The sequence below is a fragment of the Salmo salar genome, chromosome ssa25, assembly GCF_905237065.1.
Source record: "Salmo salar chromosome ssa25, Ssal_v3.1, whole genome shotgun sequence".
Taxonomy (NCBI): domain Eukaryota; kingdom Metazoa; phylum Chordata; class Actinopteri; order Salmoniformes; family Salmonidae; genus Salmo; species Salmo salar.
Genome location: NC_059466.1, coordinates 14,435,406 through 14,453,665, shown reverse-complemented (window position 1 = coordinate 14,453,665; position 18,260 = coordinate 14,435,406). Strand labels below are relative to the sequence as shown.

Genomic DNA, 18,260 nt, shown 5'->3' with positions numbered 1-18,260 from the left:
TTATCAAGGCACAAGGCGAGACCCAGATGCAGACACAGGAGGCAGAGGTGAAAACCAGATGGGCAGACACGAGAATAAGCAAAAGGGACTAAAAGAAAAGCAACGGGAAAACACGCTGGTTGACTTGACTTGACGAACTGGCACAGAGAGACAGAAAACACAGGGATAAATATACTGTGGAAAATAAGCGACGCCTAGAGGGGGTGGAGACAATCACAGGAACAGGTGAAACAGATCAGGGCGTGACAGTACCCTCCCCCCCAGGTCTTGGTTGGCTCGCTCCGACTGATCGTTAGTTTGGGGATGGAATCCGGATGACAGGCTGACCAATAAGGTTGCAGAATGCCTTCCAGAATTGAAATGAGAACTGAGGACCCCGATCGGAGACCATGTCATCCGGGAGTCCAAGGATCCGGAAGACATGCTGCACCATAAGCTGGGCCGTCTCCTTGGCCGAAGGTAGTTTGGGGAGAGGGATGAAATGGGCGGTCTTGGAGAACCAATCGACTACCGTCAGATTGACAGTGTTGCCATCAGACGGAGGGAGCCCAGTGACAAAGTCCAGAGATATATGAGACCAGGGACGATGAGGGACCGGTAGTGACTGAAGGAAGCCAGAAGGAGCTTGCCGTGGAGTCTTGTTCTGAGCACACACTGTGCATACTGCGACAAAGGCAGAGACGTCAGGAACCATTGTGGGCCACCAGAAACGTTATTGGAGGAAGGCTAGTGTAGGACGGGACCCTGGATGACAGGTCAGCCTGGAGGAATGAGCCCATTCCAGGACCCGGGACCGGACAGGATTAGGGACAAGCAGCCAGTTAGCCGGGCCCCCTTCAGGTCCAGGCTGGGAGCGTCGTCCCTCGCGGACCAGGTTCTCAATACCCCAATCCGCAGTGGCAGCAAGGCATGAGGTAGGGAGAATGGTTTCAGAGGTCGAGGGTGTGGCAGAGGAACTGTATAGGCAGGAGAGGGCATCAGCTTCACATTCTTTGACCCTGGGCGGTAGGAGATGGTGAAGTTAAATCTGGTGAACAGGAGGGCCCACCGGGCCTGCCTGGAGTTGAGGCGCTTAGCTGTATGGAGATATTCCAAGTTTTTATGGTCGGTCAGGACCAGGAATGGCTGTTCTGCTCCTTCCAGCCAGTGCCTCCACTCTTCCAACGCCATCTTCACCACCAGGAGTTCTCGGTTGACAACATTGTAGTTCCTTTCAGCAGGATTGAGATGATGGGACAGGAAGGCACAGGGATGAAGCTTCTGGTCCTGGGCAGATTGTTGGGACAGGATGACCCCCACTCCAACATCTGAAGCATCCACTTCCACCACAAATTGCGCGAGGGGTCCGGATGGATGAGGATGGGTGCTGTTGTGAACCAATGCTTCAGGTCCACAAAGGCTTTGTCGACAGCTGGAGACTATTTGAACGGTAGCTTGGGAGAGGTGAGTGCCGAGGGGGGCCGCCAGTGTGCTGTAGTCCCGAATGAAACGGCAGTAGAAGTTTGCAAACCCAAGAAACCATTGCAACTGCACCCTGGGCGTTGGTTGAGGCCAATCCACCACTGCTTTCACCTTTCCAGGATTCATCTGAACATTGCCCTCAGCAATGACATATCCCAGAAAGGTTATTATAGAGCGGTGGAATTCGCACTTCTCGGCTTTCACGAACAGTTGGTTCTCCAGGAGGAGCTTAAGGAACTGTCTGACATTAAGAACATGTTCTTGTGCAGATCGGGAAAAAAACTGAATGTCGTCAAGGTACACAAACCGGTTTAGCATGTCCCGAAGCACATCATTGACCAAAGCCTGGAAAACAGTGGGGGCGCTGGTGAGTCCAAATGGCTTGACCTGGTACTCATAATGTCTACTGGCTGTGTTGAAGGCGGTCTTCCACTCATCCCCCTTGCGTATCTGAACCAGGTGGTAGGCATTTAAGAAGGTACAACTTGGAAAATATGGTGGCCCCCTGGAGAGGTTCAAACGCCGAGGAGAGGAGAGGTCTGGGGTAACGATTCTTGATAGTAATGTCATTAAGTCCCCGGTTGTCAATGCATGGACGCAGGGTCTTGTCCTTCTTCTCCACAAAGAAAAACCCTGCGCCAGCATGAGATGCAGACGGACGGACGGCCCCAGACCTCCTTTCACTCTTCCGTTCCCTTAGATGTCCATCAATTTGAATGGTAAGGGCGATAAGGGAGTCGAGATCCATCGGCAATTCCCGAGCAGCTAGCTCATCCTTTACCGCCTCAGATAATCCGCGCAAAAAAGTATTGAAAAGAGACTCCAGATTCCAGGCACTCTCGGCGGCCAACATGCGAAAATCAACCACGTAGTCTGCCACACTATGGGAGTTTTGACATAAGTCAAGCAGTTTACTGGCCATCATTCTCCCGGAATCCGGAGACTCAAATACCTTTCTCACTTCTGCCATGAATTCCTCCAGATGACCACAAATGGCAGATTGTTGCTCCCAAACTGCCGTAGCCCAGGAGAGCAAACTTCCCGACATTAGCATAATAATATACGCTATCTTCAATCTGTCTGAAGGAAACGAAGAAGGCTGTAGCTCAAAAATAAGCGAGCACTGAGAAAGAAAACCCGGTAGGTACCAGGATTCCCCAAATATCGCTCCGGAGGAGGTAAGCGGGGTTCTCGGGGACCCGGGATAGGCTGTACAAACTCACCAGATAGGGTAAAATGACTGGGTGATTGGAGTTTTTCAGAGGAGGCAGGCAGCCTCTGAGCTAACTCCCTGATTTGCTCCATAATAGCCTTTAACCCATGGTCGTGGCGTTCTGTCAAGGACCTGAGCCCTTCCAAAAGGCCCTGTGCCAACTCCTCATGTCTCCTAATGGTGGCTCCCTGCAGGGAGACAGCGTGGCGGAGCTGGTCCAAGTCTGCTGGGTCTGTCATGGCCAGTTCGTACTATCAAGGCACAAGGCGAGACCCAAATGCAGACACAGGGGGCAGATGGTTGGAGTCTTACAATGTTTAATAATCCAAAGGGGTAGGCAAGAGAATGGTCGTGGACAGGCAAAAAGGTCAAAACCAGATCAGAGTCCAGGAGGTACAGAGTGGCAGACAGGCTCGTGGTCAAGGCAGGCAGAATGGTCAGGCAGGCGGGTACAGACTCCAGAAACAGACAAGGGTCAAAACCGGGAGGACTAGAAAAAGGAGAATAGCAAAAGAAGTACGGGAAAAACACGCTGGTTGACTTGACTAAACATACAAGACAAACTGGCACAGAGAGACAGGAAACACAGGGATAAATACACTGGGGAAAATAAGCGACACCTGGAGGGGGTAGAGACAATCACAGGAACAGGTGAAACAGATCAGGGCGTGACAAAAATATTGTAATGCAATGTACTAATATGTCTTAAAAAAAAGTTTAATAAATAATATCAACTATTCATTTTAATGTCAGTATTTGTGGTCAAATTATATCAGAGATTGAGTCTCAGACGTAGTACACTGTTGTACATTCCCTTAGTTTGACATACTTCATTCAGCCAAAGTTTCAATCTCAAAGGGCATCTCATTTGTAACTTCTCTGGTAGAAGAAATGTACAAATTGAATCAAAAAGTATGTTTTTAGCTTTGACAGTTTTTAAGCTGATCTTATTGGTACTTGAAATTTGGTCCGACAAGAATATACTATTTTCTATAGCTGCCACTAATCAAGACTGGATTCTGACTTATTAATAGCCAATAATCTTTCATTTCATATTTACGCAGGCATGAATAACATTATTAGTACATATTAGTATAGTATGTCTCACAATGTGAAAGAAAGACACAACATGTAAGCTAACTGTTAAACGTTTGGTAATCCCACAAAACCTGAATGCAACTCGACTTAGTTCTGACCCTTACGGTACGTAGTCTTCCTCTCTACGATGGCCACCTAAAGCTTCTGAAATCAGAGTAAACCCTGTACTGTCTGTGGCTGGTCCTGCTATCTAGACAGAGCTCTAATGTTTTCCCCGCTGAGTACAAGGGATCTTCAGTCATACCACCCTACTCTTCCTATTAAGATCAAAATCTCAGCTTGGGCCCTGGGGTGTCAACAAAAGGAGATGCAGTAAATGATATGCAAATCAGGGGGGAAAAAAGCACTACAGATCAACTTGCCAGCCCTGCATTTCCGACACATCTTAAAAGGACATTTCTATACTTTGGGTGAAATTCAGAGTTACGACTAGCTCTCTGTCTGCTTTTAGACAGGAAATGTTTTAGCGGTTCTAGTACACAGCATATACCACTCACTCCTTGGTATAATGATACTCATATATTGCAACCATTATTGAAGAATTCACTGCAAAATGGTCATAGTATAACATTGACATTTCACGTGATATCTCTATGCTCTCAATGCAGCTTTTCAGCGAGGAGACGAATTGTAACACGTACTTTATTATACCACAGTGAACAGAGAATTGATTCAGTGACCATTAAATTATTACAACTTTATGAACACCGAACTGACTTAGAATGATGGGCACCTGTCTTGTCCTCAGAGTCTGGTTCCATGCCAGATTTCCGTCTGAGCTCTAATTTGGCCCGAGCTTGCTGTTAATGGAGTCTTGGTCAATTGTTAAACGTTCAGTGACAATAAAACTTTATAGAAAAAAAACCCATGATTTAATATAGATTTTTCTCTGCCACTAAACAGCAGTGTCATTTTCATGTACCATTTGTCAGGATTTTGAAAGACAAATATTTTTCCTGAGATGAGTCTCTTGTGTGAACCAGATAGAAAAACAAGCCTGAAGACGATTGAACGACACCATAACTAATCCCTACATTACTGGAGCATATCTGCCTAAATTGAGAGGTGTGTGGGGGAGGTGGCAATGTACAAGGAACTGCTAATAAAAACATGGTAGCAGAACTACATTCAACAATGTTAATTGTGGAGTTTGTGTTCATCCAAATACACACATACAAGGGGAGCATCATTAGTCATTATTTTAAACTAATAGACATTTACTCTGGTCTCTTGTACATCACTGGCCCTTGTTATACATGGTGCATATGGAGGAAATGTTATTTCAGTATGTGTCTGGCTAGTGCTCTTTGACTCGTACCGGTTGACAGGGGTTGTAAGACTCAGCTCTGACTGACGAGTGGCCCTCTTGACAGGGTGGGAGGGGGCCCGGTCAAATAGTCTTCCTCCGGGATTGATTCCACCGTTGACAGTAATTTGTAGTACTCATCCTCTCCATCCAGTACTTTGATTTGGCTGTGATGTTCAAGACAGGGAGGGTATGAGGGAAAATAGACTGCTCTTCTAAAATGCCTCTGACCAGAAAAAGCATAACATTTCACTTAAATAAGAGCAATGATATCTAACAAAGACAAGGCAGTGAGGAGTTAACCTGGTAGACTATAAACCAGGCTTTCATTTACAAATACAACTCAGACCATCAACAATTAAAATTAGCATGCTGACAAAGCCTTAATATGTAGCCCTCTCTAATGACACAAGAGGAGCTTGTAAAAAGCTGTTATTTTCAGCACTCCATTTACATGATTGGAAAACAAAATCCATTTCTGGATTCTTCTATTCCACAAAGGGCCTGCTCTGTTTAGAGTTACTGTAAGTAGGAAAGCAGTTATTTACCCAAGTTTTCTCGGCTTCCTCTTGCTCCCCTGGTAATCCAGAGTTCTCTGTGGAAAGGGCCAAGAGCACAGTCAAAAAGATGAGCAGAGAGTCATTCATTTTTAATTCAAAGTGATTTTGTGTTGAATGCGAGCAGATGCTGATAATATCAGAAGCATAATTTTTGGGGATCAAAGGGCTCAAGTGAGCCCGATGAAGCATGCATCTTGCTCAGCTTTGATAAACCACATCAATTATTCACCGTGAAGGCAGACATCCTGACATGAAAGCAACAGATAAAGAACATAAGCACATGTTCAAGACAAGAGGCAGAGAAGCGTGGGGGTGGGGCTCGAGGGTCTGGCACAGGTAGATTTAATTGTATTATCATCTGGAACCAAAGTCAGACAAAGGACTTTATCGCCACTTTGAACTCACATTTAGCTGGTTGTAATAGAGACTGTCTTCAGGGCTGTTCAGCAGTTTGGGCTGCTGGCCCCGCCGGCGAGGGGTTCGCTGCTGCAGCTTAAGCACTGGACCTGCAACAGAGACAAATCACTGAGAAACAGCACAGCAACAACACTCCCGCACTGATAAACAGTGTGGTAACAGCCCCAATGGATAACCACTACACACTGAGATGCATTCAGATTGCACTGGAACAAAACACAATGAGGTAACAAACCTCACAACAAATCATAAAGGCATAAAAAGCATAAAAGCTGTAAAAGACGAGGTGAAAAGCAAATATTCCCACAGTCATGTCAATGGGGTTTATTCCCCTCTATGGGACTCGAGGAAAACCAAGCTCTCAGAGGTAACTATGCCAATATGGCATGAGCAGATCAATGACTCAAACTCAGATCCACTTCTTGAAGCAGAAGACTGTAGCATTGCCAATTTCATGTTGTTTTCTTTTCATGTTCAAAGCCGCATGATTGTTACTATTTATAATTCATAATACCATAGATGGTGATGTAACATGGTAGGCTTTTGCAATAGATAATGACCCAGCTTACACAATCACCTGATTAATCAAACATAAGACAATTTAAATATTTTCTACAACTCTATGACCAAGTTTCAAGATTTCAGACAAAAAAAAAAACACGTTCTAAAACTCAGACACCTTTACAACGAAGCATCTATTTTTAATGCCAGACAGCGTTTCATCTTCTACCCTTCGTTTTGGGTGAGACAGGACATTCCTTCATCATCTCCTGTTACTTCAGCTTCCCAACCTTGACTAAAGCTGCATTTACTTTTTGCAGCTTAACACTACTTTGTACTCACTTTGAACAGACCTCATCACATCTCAATCCTACACATCAAAGCTCAAGAGTTTTTTCCTCCGCTCCTTCTGCTTTCTTGATGTTATTCAAACCAGCGTAGATTTACTAAATTCACACAACCTTGAAAATGCCCATGGAGATGCTGTCATTTCTATATGTCTGCACTTCTAATGTAGATATTTTATTTATCAGGGCGCAGTCAGAAAGACTTCTTGTCCCAAAGAGTCAGGGCACACTTTCTCTCCAATGCTGTTGTTTAAAGATATATAAACAGGGTGGAGAGAACTAACCTTCATTAAAAAACAAAACTTAAGGTTCCTTGCGTAACCCCGGTTCTCTGATATTATGAGATATCTCACATGGAGGTTCGCTAGGACCGCCTACTCTCTTGGAAGTACCTATCAAAAGCGTCTGTTGGAGACAGACAGGTAGAGTGGAGAATGAGGGGAGACCCTCACTTCCATTAAAGGAGCCACTCTCCCGCCCTCTGGTTATTCTTAAGCATGTTTCTCTTCCTCACGCTCATGCGAGCAGGGGAATGTGGTGAGATATCTCACTCATAATATCAGAAAACTGGGGTTAAGCAAGTAACCTTAAGTTCTCTTTCAATTATTAGTTTTGATATATCACATGTGGGTATATGGCCAATTCCCGTATCACAAAACATGCTCTCCGATGCCAGAGTAGTCACAACATCAACATCTCTCGGAGGTGCCGAAAAGGTGCGGAGACAACCCAACGGGGAAAAACCTCATAACAAAGTAAGGGAAAGCCCAATACAAGATGCATACAATCTCAGTTGATTGAGAAATGCCCCAAAAACCAGAGGATGCTCTCTGTACTAGCGAGCACTTCTAGGCCCCTTCGAAGGCGTTCACCCTCGCTTTGTAAATAAATATTATGGTCCCCGTGATCCGGCAGGATATCATTGAAAAGGGAACAGCCCACCCTCGGTTGCCCAATGAGTGAAGAGCATGACACCCTTTCCCGAGCACTCCTACAATCCAAGTTCATGCGAACTGCACGTACTGGATGACGACTAGGGCGCCCTTCTAGGGAAGGCAATACGTGAAAAGCCATAGGCTCCAAGGTGCAACAATGGGAAAAGAAGTCCTGCAAAGCGCATAGGACCAAGGAAAACAGAGCGTAGGGAGGAACAATCTGTCTTGTCACACAACTTCTCCATGACAAAAACGCACCAACTGTAAAACAGAGAGCGTACAAAATGGGCTGGCACTCTTTTCCAAGAGTTGCGGGCCTGTCTCTTTCCTTTTTTCGTTCTCTCTCATTGGCTATGCCCCGAAGGCTAAAGCATCCGAGTAAGGATAGAGAATTGCTTCGTTCACTAGGGCAGGGGTTCCCAAACCTTTTCACTCGGGGCCCCCCTTCCAGCATTGGGGAACATCCACGCCCCACCTGCGTGTGTGTGCACGCACCACGTCTATTTCTTATATCTTTTTTCACCCCTTTTCTCTCCCCAATTTCGTGGTATCCAATTGGTAGTAGTTACAGTCTTGTCTCATCCCTGCAATTTCTAATTCCCCTGAAACCGCATCAAAGCACTCAATCAAGGATAATGACGTCCTTGAACAAAGTTTCATAATGTAATCATAATGCAGAATAATGTAACTATATAGCAGCACAAACTGTTTATCCAAAAAAAATATGTTGTTAAGAAAATAAAAAAAACTAAGTAGTTATGCTAGAGATAGCTAGTTAGCTGGCATGCAATCTTGTTATTTCACAACTTCTGTTCAGTCAGGCATGGCCCTTTCCTTTAAAACAAACAAACTAAGGACATCAGATGTTCATGGCAAAGCAACGATTCATCACAGCACTACACGACTGAATGGGGGAGATTTATGTTTGGGGTCTGAGGTGAGATGTTTTCTATATTCACATTAGACCCTCCATCCTGAGGGAATGATTGTAACTTGGCTGCTCTGATATACAGCTGGATCCCTGTGTGTCTGTGCAGTCTAGGAGTCAGAAACACAACTCTCAGTTCCAACATCCCCATTTATCCAGCATGACCCACAGCGATTAAAGCGTGTAGCAGATCAGAGAAAGGGTCAGGCTTCCCATCTCCGCCTGTTTGGGAAATCACTGCCATTTGATCCAGGCCAGCCCCAGAGGAATGTTGTTGCCGCAGATATCTTACAGACACTGAGGCTGCCAAACGGGCTTCTGGCACGAGAGCATTTTGGACCCAGGTAGGTCCGGGAAGAGGTCAGACAGTGGCTCACACTAGGCTTGCTATATGATAATAGTGGGCAGCGTCTGATGTTTGCGGTGAGGAATAATGATCAGAGAATACAGAAGAAGAAAAAATTCCAGCAGAGTTTGCAACAGACTTACATTTTGTACATGCTTGCATCTCCAGATAAAAAGGATGAGAATAATTTTTTAGATAGGCACTTTCTTTCATTTTCAAAGAGGTTCAGATGATTCGTAACACATCTCTAAATACCAGTTTTAAATCCCTTGAAAATCAGAATGCTCCTCAGAAACAACATCGAAGAGCTGCTAAATGGGATTTTAGCCGAATAAATGAAAGAGATGTATCGATTTACTTCCTGAATCATCTGCTGTGATCACCTGACTTCTCCCAGACCCCAGTTATCCACTTGGGCTTTGTTTATTCAGATGGAGGGAGCCGAAGCACCAAAAGGCATGGATTATAATGAAAAATCATCAGTGGAGTCCTTTGATGTCTAAATAAGACATGTGCAGCCCATACCCCTCTTTTCCCCTCACAAACCCTCACATGCACGCACGCACGCACGCACACACACACACACACATTGTTTATTGCTAACAGAAAGTCCCTGAACAGATAGCTAACTCTAGTCAAACTTCAATAGGAGTTCGAGAGCTTTTCAGGACTACTGTGATTTATTACCAATGTCTTAATTTGGTAAACCATGTGCTTTGAATTATAAAGGCACACTAGGAAAATCACAAGGTTTTCCAGATAATGGTCCAAAGGGCATTTCCTGCATCTGTTTTTAACTAATGCAGGCAGAGGATGTTATTACTTACAACCAATTTTCCAATTTTTCACACTGAAATCAATCATTTCCACTGACGGCAGATTTGGGGCTTGACTTCTGAACAAATCTTCATGTGCTGGGAAAATCCCACAGAGTTTTTTGGAAGTCAATCATTTGTCAGACCTCTGTATAATGTATCATTACAGCCCTCCAGATTGAGCAGTGAGTACATGTTGGTATGTTGCACAGGGGAAGTCGGAGAGTCATTGAGAAACCATCCTACAAAGTGAACCAAGCAACTGAAATGTACTGTGATGGATAATATACATTCGTATAACCACTTCTAAAGATCAACAACTAAAGGACAACAACTTCAAAAAACGGGATATCTCAATATCAAATAATTTCTGGGTAACAATTATGTACCTTACTGTGACTGTTTTCAAATCAAAATCGTAAAATATAAACAAAAATAGCTTCTTAGCAAAGAGCAATTTCTCAAGCAAGAATTTTGCTAGGACAAGGTCTGATTTGGGAGGAGAAAACTGAAAACGAGCTGTTAATGGCAGAGAGGTTTGGAACTCTCTTTCTTTTTGGTCTATTGTTGAATTTACCACCTGATGATGTCACCAGGCTGCCCAAAACTCCATCCCACCAAAACAGGCTGACATTTTAGGCGGTCTTTTCAAACAGCTTTTACACTAAAAGGGCATTAGTATTATTATACAGTATTAATCCAACCTCGTAGTGTGGAAATATATATAAAACACGGAAAAATCTCATTTTTGACTGCACTGGGCCTTTAAAAGTTCTAGCATGACAAAACGTTCCAAATAACCCAAGCCACTTGTACGATACTAAAAGAAAAGTTACAATATAATCTTATACCTTCATATACTACAGGTACGTTTGAAAAGATTATTCTGTAGAAATTGTGATGATGAGTAGTTTGGAAGTACATCCTGTTAACTACTCTCACTGACATTAAGAGGATTATGGTAGGTAGTGGCAGACAGGAGTCCTCCTTCCTTCCGTTAAGTTGAGTCTTCCTATCCACTCCAAATTTCAGCTACCTCTGCGACGCACCTGTAATTTCAGCCTCTATGATGGGTGGAGACAGACAGATAAATCAAAAGGTTGAGAGACAGTGAGAGAGGGAGGGAGAGTATTTGTCTGAGGAACACGGAGAGGGTGGATCATTTGTCTTGCAGATGTATGTTGATATGGTGGTGTTGGTGAGGGTAGGGGCAGGACTGGGGGGAGTAGGGCGTTGTGGTTGCACAGCTAGTGGGAGGACATGTGGTAAGTGGTGTCAGAGTTGCTGGTAATGAGCAAGTTGGACGGTAGGAAAGTGGGATGGATCAGTAAACGTGGGTTTAAGAAAATTGCAACTGGGTAATTCCATGTCCTAATGCCGTGTTCCCATTGACCACTCACAGCTGCAGCACAGCTCAGGGTGCCAACCAAATCAAGGCACAATGACTAGACTAGTACTCCCTATACAGATGTAGGATCTTCATTATTTTGTTGCTGAGAACTTTCCTGCACTGCAGGAAATGCAAACTTGTTGTATATTCAAGGTTTAAAAAGGCTTCTAAAGTTTGTAATTTCCACTTTAAAATGTCGGACTTGGTTTGCCCTAACAAAAAATGTATCAACCCCTACAAAAAAATGTCCATTAATTATAATCCACATAATAATTAACATTTTCTGTTGTTGCAGGATTATTTTCCTGCTGTAGCAAACTGGCTCAAATTAAGATGCTACATCTGCAGAGTCGAGGTACAGAACAATAACGGTACTGAGCCTTCCTCTTTTTCCTTCCTTTTTCTTCCCTACTCATCAAAAGACCAGGTTAAGTGTCTTTCTAGACTCAGCGGTAATTGGTCTCTGTGTTGTGACTCCTCTTTATCGCTGTCTCACTTCTGACATGTATGTTTACCAGGACTGTAATCTTCAAAAAGCCTGTTAACATAAGTAGCTCAGCTTTCATAAACCATAAAGTCAGCCTCTGACTGATCCTCGGCACCAGCCTGTTTACCACACTGAGGAGCGTAAACAGCACTCTGATCATATCGCCGCATTGCTCGCAGAGCCTTTCGTCTGCTTGACTCATTTTGAATTATTATTCATATTGTATTAATATTCAGGCTGGTGAGACAGGGAGAGAAGTTACATACTGTAAGTGTTCTGTTTACATGAATGTTTGGTGGATGCACCTCGCTGAACTTTCTTGGTGACAAAATGCTGCAAATCAAAGGTTGACACTTTTGTGTGTCAAGCTTTGACACAAACCACATCATTTCATCATGGAAATGTGGGTAATTTTTGGTTGAGACGTTGATCGATGAGATTTCAACCTTTCTGCACCCACTCAGAAAGACAGTCAGAAGTTTGTTGAATTCCCAATGTGTTATCACTGCACTTTCAACCATTTAAAAGCACAACAAAGTTCAAATGGGAATACAATGCCAGATATTTTGTATTTATACAACAACTTAATGTGTTATCACTGTATTTCATCCAATAGCACAACCAAATTACCTGGATTGTAGTTGAGATTACATTAAAAGTACTGTTTGAGGTTCTGTGAAGATCTCCACAGACCTGCGACATTTGCATGCTATGCTGAACATGCGCACTTGCTATGATTACATAATAATACTTTTATAGTTACAGTAACCTCAAAATGTGGCCATGGATGAGTTACTCATTTTAAGGTTGAATAAAAACTGTTACATTAGTTTGTAAAATAGCCTCATTACAAAAGTCATTTTGATTTGTGTTAGGTTGACAACAGGGGGGTTAACTCAGTTAGGGGTCTCCATTTAATGCTGAGAGTTAGAATAGTAGAATACACAAGGTGCATTTCAAAATTTGGTTGTGCATTAGCGGTTTTTCTTGTTATGTCAGTCACTAACCATGTTTCCATCCAGTTTCTATGCGAGTAAAGTCATACTGTATAAAAACAAATTACGCCAGCTGGGATGGAAACAGGAAGTTGCGGTAAAATTGTATACATTTTGGGGCTGCAGGTAGCCTAGCGGTTAGAGTGTTGGACTAATAACCGAAAGGTTGCAAGATCGAATCCCCGAGCTGACAAGGTAAAAATCTGTCGTTCTGCCCCTGAACAAGGCAGTTAACCCACTGTTCCTAGGCCGTCATTGAAAAGAAGAATTTGTTCTTAACTGACCGGCCTAGTTAAATAAAGGTAAAAAACAAAAAAAATATTGTATAAATGCTGACAGATAATTTGTTCGTTCGACATAGTGGGATCTTTTGTGTCGTTAAAATTAATAATGAGAGAAATGGCAGTGGAAACCCCTTTGTGCAAATATTGATATAATAACCATCATAAGGAAGTAAACTTGGAGTCACGTGATGATATGGTGTGTGAGCCTCCCACTACGACTCAGGAAACCATGCAGTTTATTAGACTACAGATGAAATAATTTCTGATGAACTTCACAGGGTGGCTTGTGTTCAGTCACTGGACAATAAAGTAGACGTGCTCAGGTCGAGAATCTCCTACTAGAGAGACATCAGAGACTGTAATATACTCTGTTTCACAAAAATGATGCCTCTCTCCGGATATACTGTGCCCGTCCATACAGCCAGCTGGGTTCTCAGTACATCGCACAGACAGGAATAAAGAACTTTCCAGGAAAAGAAAGGCGGAGGTGTATGTTTGATGATTAACCACTCATGGTGTGATTGTGGTAACATATAGGAACTCAAGACCTTTTGTTAACTCAACCTAGAATATCTTAAAATCAAATGCCGACCGCATTACCTCCCGAGAGAATTCTCTTCGGTCATCGTCACAGCCATGTATATTCCCCCTCAAGCCGATACCACGACAACTCTAAAGGAACTACACTGAACTCTGTGCAAACTGGAAACCACATATCCCGAGGCCACAAGCTGGGGACTTTAATAAAGCAAATCCTAGTAAATCTCTACAAAACTTTTAACAACAAGTATCAACGAGTGCCTGCGCCACTCTCGCTTCAAAAACACTCAACTATTGCTACTCTCCCTTCCCGGGACGGCTACAAGGCTCTCCCTTGCCCTCCCTTCAGCAAATCAGATCATGCCTCTATCCCGCTCCTCCCTTTCTATAGGCAGAAACTCAAACAGGAAGTACCCATGGTAAGGACTGTTCAATGCTGGTCTGACCAATTGGAATCCATGCATCAAGATTGTTTTGATCACGTGGACTGGGATATGTTCCGGGTTACCTCTGAGAATAACATTGACGTATACACTGACACAGTGACTGAGTTCATCATGAAGTGTATAGGGGATGTTGTTCCCACTGTCTATTCAAACCTATTCAAACCAAAAATCGTGGATAGATGGCAGCATTCGCGCAAAACTGAAAACACAAACCACCGCATTTAACCATGGCAAGATGACTGGGAATATGGAGTAGAAACAGTCCAGTTATACCCTTCATAGGCAATCAAACAGGCAAAATGTTAGTACAGAGACAAAGTGGAGCGGCAATTCAAAGGCTCAGACACGAGACGTATGTGGCAGGGACTCCAGACAATCACGCATTATAAAGGGAAAAGAAGCCACGATGCGGACACCGACGTCTTGCTCCCAGACAAGGTAAACACCTTCTTCACCCACTTCGAGGAAAACACAGTGCTGCCCACGCGGGCCACCACCGCTCCCCTAGACTGTGAGCTCTTGTTCTCCGTGGCTGACGTGAGTAAGACATTTAAGCTTTTTAACCCTCGCAAAGCTGCAGGCAGAGATGGCATCCCTAGCTGCGTCCTCAGAGCAGCTGGCTGGCTCCCTATCCCAGTCTGTTGATGCCACTTGCTTCAAGATGTTCACCATTATTCCTGTACCCAAGAAAGCAAAAGTAACTGAACTAAAGGACTATTTCCCCGTAGCACTCATGTCTGTCATCATTTGAGAAACCAGTTAAGGATCATATCACCTCCCCCTTACCCGACACCCTAGACCCACTGCAATTTGCATTCCGCCTCAATAGATCCACAGATGACGCAATCGCCATCGCACTGCCCTATCCCATCTGGACAAGAGGAATACCTATGTAAAAATGCTGTTCTTTAACTACATCTCAGTCTTCAACACCATAGTACCGTCCAAGCTCATCATTAAGTTTGGGGCCTAGGGTCTGAACCTCACCCTGTGCAACTTGGTCCTGGACTTCCTGACAGGCCGCCCCTAGGTGGTGAAGGTAGATAACAACACCTCTACTGCGCTGATCCTCAACACAGGCGGCCCCACAAGGGTGCGTGCTCAGCCCCCTCCAGTACTCCCTGTTCATCCGTGACTGGTTGGCCATGCACGTCTTCAACTCAATCCTCAAGTTTGCACAACAGTGGTAGGTCTGACTACCAATGACGACAAGACAGCCTACAGGGAGGAGGTGAGGGCCCTGGCGGAGTGGTGCCAGAAAAAGGTAGAGCTGAAAATGTGATGGAAGTACAATAAACTTTAGATTCTTATTCAGTACATGAAAATGTAAGCTTAAAAGTACATTTTGTGTGCACTACATCATCACACACTGATTTTTATCTGCAACAAGTCCGTTATACAGATTTTGGAAAATGTGCATTAAAATCTGTCGCCAGTTGGATGGAAACCTAGCTACTGACAGTCACTCAACTAGCCCATGTCAGCTAACCATTTTTAGATTGGAAAGTTAGTCTAGCCAGCTATCTAAACTAGCAATCATGGTCAAATTACTGGCCCCAATGATTTTGTCAGTCACTCTTAGATATTATATTAAAAACTGCAAACATTTTCTCCCACCCTATGGCAAAATCTGTAGAATTGCAGGAAATACACTGTAAAACTGCAACATTTTCTCTCCGTGCCATGGCAAAATGAGTATTATTATTCTCTACACCCCATGGTAAAATGTGTAGAATTGCAGGAATGTCTCCTCTGTCAAGAGGGGGGCTGCTAATATGTTTTGCTCGCAAGGGGGTTCCCCAACAAAATTTCACCCAAAAGACTAGGACGGGTTCTGACAGCTTGTGTGGGTATGGATGTGGGTACGCAGACCCGCAAGCCACTGCAGCCCCTCATGATGAGTTCAGATTTTTAGTTGCCCCCACCCCCATCAAAGTTGCCCATCCCTGCTATAGATAAATCAACTCTCCAGTAGGATGTGCTGCCCAGCCTACTGTTTTTTTCTTCTGATAGTGGATATAATGTTGAAGATCTGACGTTATTTCAAAGGTACAAATTCAACATATTTTATACAAATTTTGTCTATGTATAATTTTTTTAACCATAATGTCATAATTCTGTTGTTGAAAACAACAGTTTACGTTGATGACTTTCTGCAATCCAATGTATTTTCCACAGATTCCATATTGCAATACGTTGACATATTACATTGAAACAACGTTGATTCAACCAGTTTGTGCCCAGTGTCTGTGGAGTGCTTTAATTCTTTCTTTCCTTCTTCCTTCCACAAAAGGCAGCACTGCAGGTATCTGGCTAAAGCTGAAGGATAGTCCCTTAGCCCTGTGTTAAACATACACTGAAACAGACATCTTTGAAACTAAGGGTAATCTCCTCCTGTCTTGCTTTCACAAATGGGGCTGTCCTGGACCACACAGCACAGCTGAGCTCAGTTAAATTACTTAGAAGGGACTTAGCGTCCATCAAACGCAGAGAGGTTCCGGGTCGTGCCACAGAGCTCTTTTGGCCAAAGCGGATTTGAATTTCCTGGGCTAATTTTCTACTTTCTCTGTTGGTGTCCTGAAACACTCCAGGTTCACCTCAGCCCCAGAATATAAGCGTTCACCAGGGGCGTCGGCAGGATGAGACACAGGAAGAAGCCTGGTCTCCAAACATCTGGCAGGGCCAGGCTTCCATGACTCGCTCAACCTCAGGATAAAAAAGGCCTCAGATCTGCAGGGATCAAAGTGTACCCTGGGTGCCTGAGCCACCGTGGCCTCCCTCAACGTATTCAAATATGGTTTCCTGAAAGCAACTTGAGCCATAAGCAGACCTCAGAATATAAACGTGGAGGAAAGAGATGATGAATACCTGAAAGTCTATGTGACCTCTACACACAACACAAGTGAAGCATTATGAAAGCCCATGGCTTATGGAAAATGAAAATGTTTTTATCACAGCATTTAGCATTTTGCCCCGAAACCAGCTACCCTGCTCTCAGGAGAAGGGAATTTCAAACCTCATTAATAGACCTAGCTAGTTATAATTAATATTTTCCCAATTTATAATGGCATAACTGCTTAATTCTTTTTGCTAGTATAAACCAGGGAACTACAGTGGGGGAAACACTTTAAATGCATATTTCAATGAATGAAATTAAACTCAAACTGCTATTCCTTCCAGCATTTCCCTTCATATTCACACATCATAAATTCTTAAAAGCACTCCCTTGTCAGCGGCAGTGATGCTTCAGAGCGGGGGTCACCTGTATCCAGCATTACCGAATTAGCTGCTATCTAACCCAGACCTGCTGTGGCATGCTGACACTAATCCCGCGCCCGCTGGAGAGCCCTGTCTGTGTTATATTATCATGTCTAATCCGCGTAATCTCCCGGTCGTGCAGCTAAACGGTATTCCACCTCCGTCTCTTACCTCAGTCTCATAATAACATTAATGAAGGGCCGGGCTCCCATTACCCAGGCAGGCTAGTGGTGGGCTGGGTGACGGCCGTAATCAGCAGCCCCCTGCTCAACCACCCACTCAGCCTCCCAGGCAGCATGAATTAATGGAATTCAGCGCCTTGGGCAAAAAGCAAACCAAACATATGTTCAACAAATCAGGGTTTGTGTATTTTCTTGTCACCGTTACTATGGGTGTCTATTAGAGCCATTGATGAGATCTTTAGCAAAGGGCTTGGCGTGTGGGAGAATGAGGCTTTGAAGTGCTATAGCTCCACTTCTAAAACCCCTGCGATGAGACGTCGTTTATGACCAGTTGACCCAGGTTATTAAAATACCATATAAATATCACTCATAATACTTTCTCCCTTTGTTGTCAACAAAAAAAGGCAGGAAGGATTGGTAAGGATGAAAGGGTTCCTGAATTAAAAATGGCACTTTATCAATTAAAGCTGGATTTCTCCTGTCTCCTTACGTAATTACCTGCACCCTTCAGCTCTGTGCTCGGGCTTACCTTGTTTACACTGTGTGTCTCGCAGGCTGCCTGTCTCCCTACAAGGCTTCACTACTGTGTCTTCTCTGACTTTGTCTCTGCTGTCATTTCTCAGTTGTTTATCATGGCGGTCGGGAGCAACCTTTAAAGAAGAAGCATAAACACACCCAGAAGAGTACTGGTCAATGGAAACACAAAATACACTGACAGACAGAAAGACACAAGTAAAAGCAGGCTGCCTAT

General features: G+C 43.9%; 1 protein-coding gene across 4 annotated transcripts in view; it reads right to left on the bottom strand.

Annotated features, from left to right (window-relative positions):
• myo3b (myosin IIIB) overlaps nucleotides 1-18,260 on the bottom strand; it is a 97,883-nt gene that overhangs the window by 7,089 nt on the left and 72,534 nt on the right. For all 4 annotated transcript variants that reach the window (XM_014173241.2, XM_045707613.1, XM_014173244.2 and 1 more), the window contains 4 exons: nucleotides 18,039-18,159; nucleotides 6,044-6,144; nucleotides 5,627-5,673; nucleotides 5,091-5,245 (listed from right to left, as the gene is read on the bottom strand). In XM_014173241.2, the coding sequence (XP_014028716.1) occupies nucleotides 5,113-5,245; nucleotides 5,627-5,673; nucleotides 6,044-6,144; nucleotides 18,039-18,159 (402 nt within the window). In that variant the 3' untranslated portion in view covers nucleotides 5,091-5,112. The remainder of the gene's footprint in view (nucleotides 1-5,090; nucleotides 5,246-5,626; nucleotides 5,674-6,043; nucleotides 6,145-18,038; nucleotides 18,160-18,260) is intronic.